General features: G+C 39.3%; 1 protein-coding gene across 1 annotated transcript; it reads left to right on the top strand.

Annotated features, from left to right (window-relative positions):
- Positions 1–12,822, top strand: map3k8 (mitogen-activated protein kinase kinase kinase 8). The gene is made up of 8 exons (XM_060940086.1): positions 1–125; positions 2,310–2,669; positions 3,307–3,477; positions 4,591–4,852; positions 6,660–6,766; positions 7,558–7,710; positions 10,596–10,842; positions 10,928–12,822. Exons 2-8 carry the CDS (start codon positions 2,337–2,339, stop codon positions 11,053–11,055), a joined length of 1,401 nt encoding a protein of 466 aa, XP_060796069.1. The 5' UTR covers positions 1–125; positions 2,310–2,336; the 3' UTR covers positions 11,056–12,822.
- Positions 12,823–13,365: the final 543 nt, after the last annotated feature.

Below are 13,365 nucleotides of genomic sequence, written 5' to 3'. Positions count from 1 at the left end.
GTAGAAAGGCAGTGGAACGAAACTGCATGACTTATTGATTTCATCACGGACAGCACAGCAGCCATTTCACTCACAGCATGGAGCATAACACACACCGCTTCTGTGGGATCTAAACTTCAGAGGAGGTGAGTGCAGACACTCTTCATGTCTTGAATAAACACTGAAGTCGGGAATATGGTTGAAAGTGACCGCAGGTGTGTTTGTTGTGCTGTTTGTGTTTGATAAATACTGGCATGTTTAACATGGGAATGTAGAATAGAAATGTGTGTGTTGTCGTTCTCTCTTGCTTTCTTTTGATGTTTCATGACTGGATTGGACCTGTAACAAGGTTTTCTTTTCTTTTCTCTTTCCTCCAGTTGTGTCTTTCATGACAGTGTTACTGTGTTTACACACTTTTTTTTTTTTTTTAAGAGTCGGTACTTTTGCTTTCATGAGAGGGGGCTGTTCTGCCTCGGGCTGCTCTTCCCCTGCAGAAATCCCCTTATTTATGAAACAAACAACTCGGACACACTGCCTTCTTACAGTTTAGCAGGGGATATTCGAGCTAAAACACGAAGCTTCTGGGGGAAATTAACCAATGCGTGCTTTAAAAGTCTCTACTAATCACCAGATGACGTCAAAGACTAATCTGCATATCAAGCTGTAATTCAAGTTTATGATATATGTAATGTTTACACAATGCACAGCTTCTGAATGCTGCAGACACACTTAAATAAAAAGAGACAGTAACTAGTAGTATAAAATCACAATAGTATATACAGTACACACTATATATATATATATATATATATATATATATATATATATATATATAATATATTATTATTATTATTATTATTATTATTATTATTATTATTGGGGGCTGGATCCAGGAATCCAGCAATGGGTGAGGCACTAAAGAGAAGGACAAGGAAAATTTACCAGTCAGTTACAAATATGTACAGGACAAATTAACAAAGAGAATTTTTGGCCCGGGTGGCACGGTGGTGTAGTGGTTAGCGCTGTCGCTTCACAGCAAGAAGGTCCAGGTTCGAGCCCTGTGGCCGGCGAGGGCCTTTCTGTGCGGAGTTTGCATGTTGTCCGCGTGGGTTTCCTCCGGGTGTTCCGGTTTTCCCCACAGTCCAAAGACATGCAGGTTAGGTTAACTGGTGACTCTAAATTGACCGTGAATGTGAATGGTTGTCTGTGTCTATGTGTCAGCCCTGTGATGACCTGGTGACTTGTCCAGGGTGTACCCCGCCTTTCGCCCGTAGTCAGCTGGGATAGGCTCCAGCTTGCTTGTGACCCTGTAGAACAGGATAAAGCGGCTAGAGATGATGAGATGAGAATTTTTGGCCCGATCGTTTTAATATCTACATCGATTAAGGATATAACCCAATAAGTATACATTATTCAATACTGTGTTAGAAATACAGATACAAAAAGAGTGCACACATTTTTAGAAAGTTTATTATCCCATACGGTAGGTGGTACGGTGGTGTAGTGGTTAGCACTGTCGCCTCACAGCAAGAAGGTTCTGGGTTCGAGCCCAGTGGCCGGCGAGGGCCTTTCTGTGGGAAGTTTGCGTGTTCTCCCCGTGTCTGTGTGGGTTTCCCCCACAGTCCAAAGACATGAGGGTTAGGTTAATTGGTGGCTCGAAATTGACCGTGAGTGTGAATGGTGGTTTGTCTCTATGTGTCAGCCCTGTGATGACTTGGCGACTTGTCCAGGGTGTACCCTGCCTCTCGCCCATAGTCAGCTGGGATAGGCTCCAGCTTGCCTGCAACCCTGCAGAACAGGATAAGCGACTACAGATAATGGATGGATATTATTATTATTATTATTATTATTATTATTATTATTATTATTATGAATGTGCAGTGTAATACAGTATTTGTTGATTGTTTTTGAATAATTGCCTCTCAGCACTTTGACTAGATTGGACTTTTGTCAGAATAGAAAATAAATAGATTTATACCTTTATTATACATTAAGTTTGGCACTATGCTTTTTTTTTTAAATAAAAGTTGTTAAAGAGCTCTCTAAAAGGGAAGCAACTGGATCTCCTAACAAAGTCACGCACAGCTGTTTCCTTCCCCTTGAAAAGAAAAAAAACCCCTCAACTTGTAAAACAAACAACAAACAGGTGCAAACGCACTGACTTCTTCTAGTTTGGCATGAGCTACCTGAGGTCAGACATCCGCCTGACTTTTAGTTTTTGTGGTATGCTTGTTTTTACAACTTAATCCTGAACGCCTCACACATGCACTTGACTGAATGGCACACTTACTGTAACTGATGAAGCATGCCCTTGTGAAACTCTGTTTCAGACTTCAGAGCATTCTGCATTCAAAAACATGGATTTCAAGAACCAAAACGTTGGCTTAGAACTACTCTTGGCACACATGAATATTGGAGACATCATCGAGGCTGTGGAGAGGCTCTGCTCGGACAGAGAGGACGAAGAGGAATCGAGCGAGTCACTTGTGGAGGGTCTTTCAGGAGATAATATGGATGAAAACGAGCTCTCGGATGACACGGCTTCACCTGACTTGGTTTCCCGTGTGCAGAATGGCAAAGTGAGGTACGGCAATGTGGCAGACCTGCTGGCATTTGTCAACATGGTGTCCAACACACCTGCCACCACACTTTCCGAGGTAGATGAGGAGCTCGGGGTGCTACTGAACAAGGTGAGGCATGGGCTCTTCAAGAGAGCACTTTTATTCAGTTTATAGTCTGTCATTGCGTCTAAAGTGGCACTCTGTGCCCTAACCCTCCAAAAAAGGTGGATTATGAGTGTTGTGCATCTCTTAGGCTTGTAGTTCAAAAAGTGGGGTGCATGACGCATGTCAATGGAATCTATGAATTTTTAAAAAGCTGTTAGAATAGTACTGATTTTTTTTTTAAATGCACATGATAGACTGTCAGAGAGCCCAGAGTTGTCAGAAAGATTCCTGACAGCAAAATGTTTAAGAAAGCAGTCAGCAACTTCTTTGTTTGAGCATTGAAACCCATACAGACCACCCATAATGCACTACTCTGGTGGTAGGGATTAGTGAATAGACACAAGATCAGACACAGTGCATGTCTTAAAATGGTCCAGGATCACTTCCTGTCTGTTCTTTACTCATAGCAACATGCTAGCTTGTGAGTTTTTGTAAATCATTTTGGTGCTTGGTACATACTGTTATAAACTAGGGCTGCCCTTTGATTGTCTTTGTAGCCTTTATTTCAGAGTTTGAATTGATGAATGGCTGCCGTTTATGGTTTTTTTTGTTGTTGTTGCAATTTCACTTCTTACCTCCCTTTCCTGTTGCACCCATACAGACAGACATGGTTATTAAAGAGGGCCGATATCGCATTGATTTGGATGTGCTCCTGTTTCCGTGGAGGCTGACCTACAAGGCTCCAGGCACAGGCCACATTCCCAAAGGCTCTTTTGGGAAAGTCCACTTGGCACAAGACATCGAGACACGCAAGCGTATGGCATGCAAACGGGTGAGTTTTTGCACTGCCAGGAATTTGTGTGCTGTCTGCCAAAGTTTTTGTTTCCCTCCCCTTCTGTGTTAATGTCTTCCAGGCAAAGGTACACACTTTTTTTTTTTCCTGTCAGCAACAAGACAACTTTTCCCATCAACTCATTACTATACATCCTGTTTAGCTGCAGCTTGAAATAGTTGTGATGAAGAAGCAAAAATCATAATGTGTCAGTTTGCCTCTTGTCACGTTGATTCTGTTTATAGGAGTCTATTAGTAACAAAGCTGTTATATGTGGAACTGTAGGTAATTATAGCTACATACGGTACAAGTGCAAAATTAGATCAAGAGAAGGAAAATAGTCAAAGTGTTTACTCATGTACTTCTAGAGATCATGTGTGTGCTCATGAGACATTCACAAGGCCGTGCGGAATAGAAAGCCAATCTGCTGCAACAACAGACATTGTTGCAATAAAAGAATATTTTCTTAAGAGGAAGAGAATATGATCAGGAAGGACTTGATTTGCCTAAAAGCCTCTTTGGTGGTTGGTTTTTTTTTTTTTTTTTGTTAAAAATACCATTGGTGAAACTAGAAAACTGACAGGAACTTCTCCAACTCAAACAGACATCCTGCAGATGGCATTCACGTCTGACTGATATACTATGCAAACATACTGTACATACAGGCAGATTACAAATATTTGTGGTAAGAATGAAAATAGAAATCTTTATAAGGATCATAGCCTGAATAAACAGCAGGAATGTACAGTTTAGTGTTTAAACTTCTTGCCGATTTATCTGTTAGAAGTCATTCAGACCTAGATATCTTTCTCATCAATGTAACACTCAATTCAAGGCTTGAAGACTGAACCAGTTTCTCAGAGCTGAGAAAAACTTCCTGTTCTTCACGTGCACTTTGGGAGTCCCCTTATCTGAGGCCACAAGTGTTTGTCTACACTTTCCCGTCCTATATTATCGTACAGCAGCAAATATGACCGTTTTGCATGCATCGTGTAAATTTCAAGCTTAAGCTTAGTAGCTTTTTGACTCCAAATATGCATGTAACCTATGTAGGTAAGAAAATATAGATTCTTATTTATTTAAGCTTCTGCCTATCCCTGTAATCATATACAGATCCCTTTGGAGCACTTCAAACCAGCAGATGTGGAGATCCAGGCTCGGTTCCGTCATGAGAACATTGCTGAGCTGTATGGTGCCTTGCTGTGGGAGCAGGGTGTGTATCTCTTCATGGAGGCTGGAGAAGGTGGCTCGATACTGGAGAAGCTGGAGAGCTGCGGTCCCATGAGAGAGTTTGAGATCATTTGGGTCACGCAGCAGGTTCTGCGTGGACTGGAGTATCTGCACTCGCACAATATCATCCACCACGACATCAAACGTGAGTCTAATGCACTTACATTCCTGATTTGGATGATATTTATATTAGAGCTTAGTTGTTGTTTTTTTTTTTGAGAATTAGTTTATTGAGAAGTAAGCAGTCGTGCAGAGGATTTTAAAGAAAAATGGTCAGTTTACATGGGGTATTATTTCACCCTAGTATGTATTTTCCCCAGTTGGGTAGTCCTTAATTGTATCAACAAACCAGCAGTTGAAATGGGAAATTACTAGTACGTATCAGAGGAGTTGCAGGAACTCAGACCGACTGTTGAAAGGGCAGTGTGGCACATTTTGCAGCTACAAATTTGACAATACGTCTCTTTGACTTTGCCTGTCTTTTGTAAACCATTTCAGGTGCACAGCTAAAAAAGTTTTCAAGGCATGATTTAGGCATAAAAGTCTTTATTGTTGGTTGCTGGAAATGCACTGCACAGCTGTGTTCTCTTCTCCAGACATGCAGAGTCCTTGAATAAGTGACATTGTGAATGGTGTATTGTACCAACACAGACAGTCAATTTCAGTTCTGTTCTGCTTCTGCACCAGTGGGTTCAGTGTGTCTTCCTTTCTGGCTCTCTCAGATCCTTTATATCCTTCTAAACTGTAAATGAAAGACGTGCTCACAGTAGCTGATTGGCTTTAATCGCAGGCTAAAGTAGCACAAGAACCTGTTATGGTTTAGAGTTCAGGTTCACACTTTACTAGACTACTTTCCGAGCTATACTGCACAGTTGAACATTAATATAAAACAGTCACTGATGCATCAGGAAACGTACAAAAAAAAAAACATATTAAAAAACAATGCACGGCTTTCTGTGAGGTAGCTTTTACAGGTTTTAACTATTTGGGAAGTGTTTCCTATCACAATTCTGATGAAGTATTTTTTCTTGGAGCAATCTATTCTGCACGACTGTTTACATCTCATCAGAAAATTTGGAGGGGAAAAGAACTGTGTAATTCCTAGAAAATCTCATTAGTAAACATAACTATGTATTGCATTATATCACCAATACTCAATAAAGAAGATGGTGTGGAATAGTGATTAGTATTGCAATAGTAACTGTGAGTTTCTCTGTGCACATATTAGACATACTGTCCATTACTACTGTTCTTGTGATTATGCAAATGATGCATTTATGCAAACAAAGTTCAGATGAATCACAAGTTGTCTTAAAGCAGGATATGCATAGCTATATAACCTCTATGCTTATTTCAGGTAAATCAGATTACACCCCTGTCTGGTAAAGGCCAGACAGCAAATGAGCAAGAACTGGAATCTAGGCCAGTGTTAGGAGGAAGTGGTGCTGTGTTTTCTTAGCTCTTTGTTTTCCTCTGTAATTTACCTTTTGAAGAGTCTGGAACCACAGTCTAACTCCGTCATAGTAAAGTAAAAGAGCTAAGGCCAGTAGCATTCCCTTTCCTTTAAGTCAGCCTGAATGCCAGTGAAAAGCAAGAACTAAAACTCATGACCTTTCGACATCTGGAAATTCCAGCTTGAGAGAGAGAGAGAGAGAGAGAGAGAGGGGAGGAGGGGGAGAACAGGGTGTTCTAAAACAAGTGTTCTGAACCATGGTGTATAGTTTTGGCCTTTTACTAGATGATTTTGGCTTTGAGATTAAACTTGTTATTCAGTGTCAGAGAAATAATAGGACAGAGGAAATTATGTCTCTGTGAAGTCCTTTCAGTCCAGCAATTACTGCGTATCTCGCATTACAGTGAGCGACAGTGTCCAAGTCTCATGTCACCCATGTAGCCTCTTTATCTTCATCTCATTTCTTCTTCCCTCTTTCTCTCCATCTTCCTCACTGCAGCCAGTAACATTGTGCTGATGTCTGCCAAAGCTGTGCTGGTGGATTTTGGCTTAACAGTGCAGATGACAGAGGATGTGTACATTCCTAGAGACCTCAGAGGGACCGAGGTAAGTACCGTACGCATTTGCGTAGGTGTCCAACCATAATTCACATTCAGATAAACAATACACATGATTCATCTCATGGTTGCAATTGCAAGTGAGAGATATTACCCTGTTACAAGAAAGAGGATTCGACAGTTTTAGAGAAGCGCCGACACACTGAGCATATGTAGTACATGTAGTTTTTGAAATACATGAATAAATAGATAGCATATTCTTTACTTATATTTACCTTGTGAAGAAACTTCAGTGTCTTTTAAATAATCTTTAATCAGCAAACCCATGCCAAGACCCCTATTAGCTTCACGTGTGTCTCGTTTACTCCTATGCCTTAGTAGGAAACTCCCACACACACTTTTGATCCTGCCTGGAAAGTCCACTGTACAGATGAATTGCATTTTGCTGACTGACAGACTCTGAAACTCCCACAGATTGTGCCACCTCTTATTAAGTGCTTCATTCCTTTCCTATGATGGTTTTAGTAGGTTTAACGCTGACTGATGTGTTTATGTTACAATAGTGGAGTAGGCTCGTGTGTCCCTCATGCGATTATGGATCCTGTATTTCTTTTTGATTATCTGGAAAACACTAAGTTACATACACTTGTATAATCATCTGTTCAGCAGAAGGAAGTAATCATCTACAAAAATGTCCCTCTGAAACTCCACAGCATGCCAGTAGATTTACTGCTTAACATGCAAAGTGTATGAAAAGCCGATATTTATGTATAACTATATGAAATGTATGGCCAGAAGAATTAAATCTCTGATCATAGTCTTTTTTTTGTATTTGTCCAGATGTACATGAGTCCAGAGCTGGTTTTGTGCCGAGGACACAATACAAAGACGGACATCTACAGCCTGGGCACTACCATTATTCACATGCAGACCGGTAGCCCACCTTGGGTGAGGAGATACCCACGCTCTGCATACCCCTCGTACCTCTACATAGTGAGTATATCACATATGATGGGTTTTAAATAGGGGCAAAAATACAATAATAGAGGTTTGGTTTTTATACCACAGTGCTGTGGAATTCTCAGTTCTGATTGGTCAGAAGGTGTTGATTAATTTTCTTTCACAGCATTGACTCTGACAGTTTATATTAATGAGCTGGTTCTTATACGTTATAATTTCTTCAGGAAGAGTTAACTCACAGGGACTTTGTAGGACTTATATGGGACTCCCTTTTGAGTTTGGTTCCTTTTAGGTTTTCTTCCTCATGTCATCACAAAGGTTATTTCCTTGCCACTGTTGCTCCTGGCCTATTCATTAGACCTCTAAATTTACATCTGGATTTTTGTAAATGTGCTTTGTTACAGTATCTGGTGTTAAAGGCACTATACAAATAATTGAATAAATAGAATTTGTAATTCATGTTATATTTCTGGTTTCCTGTATATAGTTTCTACTTTCTCCAGTTTTTAAATCCTGAACACCAAGACTAGCTGAAATTAAGTAGAAAATCATTAGATTCACATATCAAAGTAAATCGATAAACAATTAATAACTGCACACCTGAGTAAAATGGTGAATCTGACTGTACAGTATATGTATGTCAGAAGTAATATTTCTGTGACTGTATGGAAGCAGTTTCCTTGAATGTGGTCAGATATGCTTCCTTCATATTACAACCACATAAAACAAACCGAAAACGCCCTGATGGTGAAGGTTATGCCTTTTTATCTCCTACACTCTTCTTATAATGCTGCCAGTCTGATTCAGTTTCTTTCAATTTAGCGTTGTTCCTCTTTAGTTCACTTAGTATCACTGGGTCATTTGTATTTCGGTATTGACACTAGTTCTCCTTTCCATGACCTAGCTGCTTCTTTTTTTTCACTCTGCATATGCTTTTATTGTAAAAGGTTTCTGCAGAAACTATTTGTAGTTAAAGTAGCCTTGCCTTTTTAGTTCTGCTGTTTCAGTTATTAGGCAGTAGTTTGGAGGAACTTGTATAAATGAAGTTTGACATTTTCCTTCATCAAAATGAGTTCTTTTTAAAACTGAATCATATGCACTGCTGGAAACATCACCGAAGAGCTGTAGCCAGGGGTTACATTGGGATTTAAGAGGGGCGGGATTCCTACTTCAAAGTATCGTTCAATTTATCGGTTATTATATGGAGTTCTGAACAATCTAAACATCCATCCATCCATTATCCGTAACCGCTTATCCTGTTCAGGGTCATGGGCAAGCTGGAGCCTATCCCAGCTGACTATGGGTGAGAGGCGGGGTACACTCTGGACAAGTCGCCAGATCATCACAGGGCTGACACAGAGATAAACGATCATTCACACTCACATTCACACCTACGGTCAATTTAGAGCCACCAATTAACCTAACCTGCATGTTTGTGGACTGTGGGGGAAACCGGAGCACCCGGAGGAAACCCACACAGACACAGGGAGAACATGCAAACTCCGCACAGAAAGGCCCCCGTTGGCCACTGGGCTCAAACCTAGAACCTTCTTGTTGTAAGGTGACAGCGCTAACCACTACACCACCGTGTTGCGGACAATCTAAACAAATTTTCAATATAAAATTGAAATTGAGACGTTGAAAATATAGGGTAACATGATTCTGTGATAATATATTTAGCCATAAAGCTTTGACCCCAAATAAAATCCAAGTAGATGCAACATTTTTAACTTTCAATTTTTGTATGCTTTTATGCTTAATTTGGTAGATAACTCTTCTAACTCAAAACTCCAGAAGCTTATAATTCCAAGGTCTTGAAATATAACCTCTGGGAGTATAATAGGCGCCGTAGTTGGGTATGGCAATGATTATCTAGCATCATGGTTTAGCAATGAAAAGAAATATTACATGTTTCAGATTTTTTTTTTTTTTTAAATCCTCTGGAGTTTACATTTTAGCTTCATCATGGAGCCTGTACCCAGTATTCTGTCATTACACTGTTGTAATGACTGTAATTAGACAGACATCAGTGCTTTTGGTTCTGTTTGTGAATTTGTTGTCAAGGCATTTGACTGAAACTGATGTTTTAATGCAGGTTTGGTCATAGTCTTTCAGGTGCTTGATGTGGGAAGATACTGCTTGGCATAATGTTGTCCCATGATGTCAGAGTTGTTATCACACTTGGTGACATATTGGGTTTCAGTGAACTGACGTTACTGGTGTGCCACATTGGTCCAACCTTAGTTTTCAGTTCCCTAATATTCTTCTTTTGGTGTACAAATGTCAGTGATACACTACCGTTCAAAAGTTTGGGGTCACTTTGAAATGTCCTTATTTTTGAAAGAAAAGCACTGTTCTTTTCAATGAAGATCACTTTAAACTAATCAGAAATACACTCTGTACATTGCTAATGTGGTAAATGACTATTCTAGCTGCAAATGTCTGGTTTTTGGTGCAATATCTCTATAGGTGTATAGAGGCCCATTTCCAGCAACTCTCACTCCAGTGTTCTAATGGTACAATGTGTTTGCTCATTGCCTCAGAAGGCTAATGGATGATTAGGAAACCCTTGTACAATCATGTTAGCACAGCTGAAAACAGTTGAGCTCTTTAGAGAAGCTATAAAACTGACCTTCCTTTGAGCAGATTGAGTTTCTGGAGCATCACATTTGTGGGGTCGATTAAATGCTCAAAATGGCCAGAAAAATGTCTTGACTATATTTTCTATTCATTTTACAACTTATGGTGATAAATAAAAGTGTGACTTTTCATAGAAAACACAAAATTGTCTGGGTGACCCCAAACTTTTGAACGGTAGTGTATGCATTGTATAATCAATCAGTTCTGCAGCTACAATCCTATTTGCTTTCATAAGTAACTTAAATGTCTCTCTTATGTCTCTTTTTCTCTCTGTACAGATCCATAAGCAGGCTCCTCCTCTGGAGGACATATCAGAGGACTGTAGTCCGGCTATGCGAGGCCTTCTGGAGCGAGCACTGGAGAGAGTCCCGTCGCGGAGGAGCTCTGCCACAGAGCTCCTGAATGAGGAGGCCCTCCACCCTTCACGAGAAGACCAGCCTCGTTGCTGGAGTCTAGACTCTGCTCTTGGAGACAGCACGCACCCACTTTTACGCCAACACAGTCAAATGACTGATAGCACACAAGGTAAACATGCAAAAACACACACATGCTGGCACATCCTGTCAGTCTAGTTATTTGCATTCCTTCACTTTTTCTCTTGTTATTTTAGACTCCTCATCATTGTACACTGAAGATTCTGGCCCGTTTAAAAGAAAAGGTTCCCTCTACGTTGACCTCGGCGCTTTGGCTGGTTACTACAACTTTGTCCGGGGACCACCGACTGCAGAGTACGGCTAGAGGAATCCTGAGCTCTTTTTGAGTGGACACTTAGTTTGTGTTTGTTGGACTGGTGGGACATGTATAAGGTACCAAAGTCCTGAAAATACAGTACATATGGACTGTCCATACATATGGAACCTTGTGTTTCATCATCATTGGCAATTCAATCATCTCAAGTACTGATTTAAAAAGGTTGATTTGCTTGATGATGGGCTGGAAATTACACGTGCTCATTCAGTCCAAAGATGTATGGAAACCGGAACAATATGACTAATAGCAATAACAGTAGAGTTGTAACTTGCATGCTTTCATATCATTACTATCGTTAGCGATAAAAAAGACAAAAGAGCAAATCATTGTCTCACTTTGGAGATTATGTATAGGACATCTTCAATAATGAAAAAAAACCAGTGATCAGTAGTAGCTCATTGTTGTTGTATACAGGAAAATGGTCCAAAAAGTATATAAAGGACGATAAAGATGAAAAGTTTAGTAATGCTGCATTATAGAAAATATACAGTACTCATATGTGCATGTAAGTGGATTACTGTATTGATGAGACATTTATTAACAGTATAGGGGGGAAAATCCTAATATAATATTTACTGTCTCTGGAAAATGTGTTATTCATTATAGCAGTGCTGGATTCAGAGTTTCCTTCTGTTTTACGTTCTATAAGCTCTAGGCTAGGCCTTCTCAAGACTACACAAGAGTTAATGGTGTAATTATACACCAGTGTATGTCAAAAAAAAAGTTAGTCTGTTCAAAAAAAAAATCTTTTATAGAGTAAAAGACAGAAAAAATATAGCGAATGTTAGCTGAAAGCTGAAGCATGAATGCTGGTAGACATTTTGTTATGTTTTATAGTTGAAGTACAATTGAGATATAATCCTCCAGGCTCAATTGGTCAACTATACACACACACACTCTCCATAGGATTTGCTGGATCAAATCCTTTGTTTAGATACTGTATGGGTTTCCAGTCTTATTTGCAAAAAGGCAGCGTGGCTGCAGGTTTTCATACCAGCCAATCTGAAGCTATGTCTGATCAGTGCATTTTGGTCTTCAATAGAATTATTAGGTGTGGATCCTGTTTGGTTGGAATGAAACTCTGCAGGTATACCAGCCCTTTGTTGATAGGATTAGACACCCTTGATTTACTGTATGTGCTGTATGCATATTGCACTTCTGCTTTGTTAGGCACAATGTAATCATTATGATGCAGTACATGGCATTACAGAATTTAGCATTATATATCTCTTGAAGTTATTTACTAAATGGGACACTGGATGTTTGCCCACATTTGTGTTTTCAATACTGTTGTCATTTTCAGATGTTCCTGGAAAATCTTGTTGTTGTTCCTGTGGAATGTGTTTTTTTTGTTGAGTACTTGCAGTGCAAATAGTCCCAATAGATCATGTGCTTTAGGCAAGAATTACAACACAGCTATAGTGTGGCATGTACAAACATTCTGTATTAGTTTCGTAGTCTTGTTAATTATACACACAAATGTTCTCTCTCTCTCTCTTTCTCTGTGTGTGTATGTGTATGTGTGTGTATATATATACTGCCACTAAAGTGTTTCTGATAGTGTACGTTAATTTTTCGTTATTTACTTTGATGTGACTCTGTTTCTACACCATGAGTCTGGTATGAATGTGCACTGTGTTGAAATTCTGCAAAGTACATAGATTATGAATTTGTTAATATGGTTTATTAAGGTGAACATAATTTTTGTTTATATTTTCATAAGTGTTTATGAAGTCAATAAAGTTTAAAATTGAACATTTGCCTTTTTTTGGTACAGTTTAATCTATTAAACATTCCTATTTCAGGTAAAAACAGTAATTGCACAGTTACAGTGGTACAGGAAAGTTTGTGAACGCTTTAGAATTTTCTACATTTCTGCATAAATATGACCTAAAACATCATCAGATTTTCACACAAGTCCTAAAAGTAGATAAAGAGAATCCATTTAAACAAATAAGACAAAAATATTATACTTGGTCATTTATTTATTGAGGACAATGATCCAATATTACATACACTACCGTTCAAAAGTTTGGGGTCACCCAGACAATTTTGTGTTTTCCATGAAAAGTCACACTTTTATTTACCACCATAAGTTGTAAAATGAATAGAAAATATAGTCAAGACATTTTTCTGGCCATTTTGAGCATTTAATCGACCCCACAAATGTGATGCTCCAGAAACTCAATCTGCTCAAAGGAAGGTCAGTTTTATAGCTTCTCTAAAGAGCTCAACTGTTTTCAGCTGTGCTAACATGATTGTACAAGGGTTTCCTAATCATCCATTAGCCTTCTGAGG

The sequence above is a fragment of the Neoarius graeffei genome, chromosome 14, assembly GCF_027579695.1.
Source record: "Neoarius graeffei isolate fNeoGra1 chromosome 14, fNeoGra1.pri, whole genome shotgun sequence".
NCBI lineage: Eukaryota > Metazoa > Chordata > Actinopteri > Siluriformes > Ariidae > Neoarius > Neoarius graeffei.
The sequence above is the reverse complement of the archived record's forward strand: the minus strand, read 5'-3'. Positions and strand labels throughout refer to the sequence as shown.

Bases quoted from the DNA above. Each gene is read 5' to 3' on its own strand.
- map3k8 (XM_060940086.1), top strand. From the start codon at position 2,337: ATGGATTTCAAGAACCAAAACGTTGGCTTAGAACTACTCTTGGCACAC. The intron at 3,478-4,590 runs GTGAGTTTTTGC...AATCATATACAG, and splicing joins AGCGTATGGCATGCAAACGG to ATCCCTTTGGAGCACTTCAA. The intron at 10,843-10,927 runs GTAAACATGCAA...TTGTTATTTTAG, and splicing joins AATGACTGATAGCACACAAG to ACTCCTCATCATTGTACACT.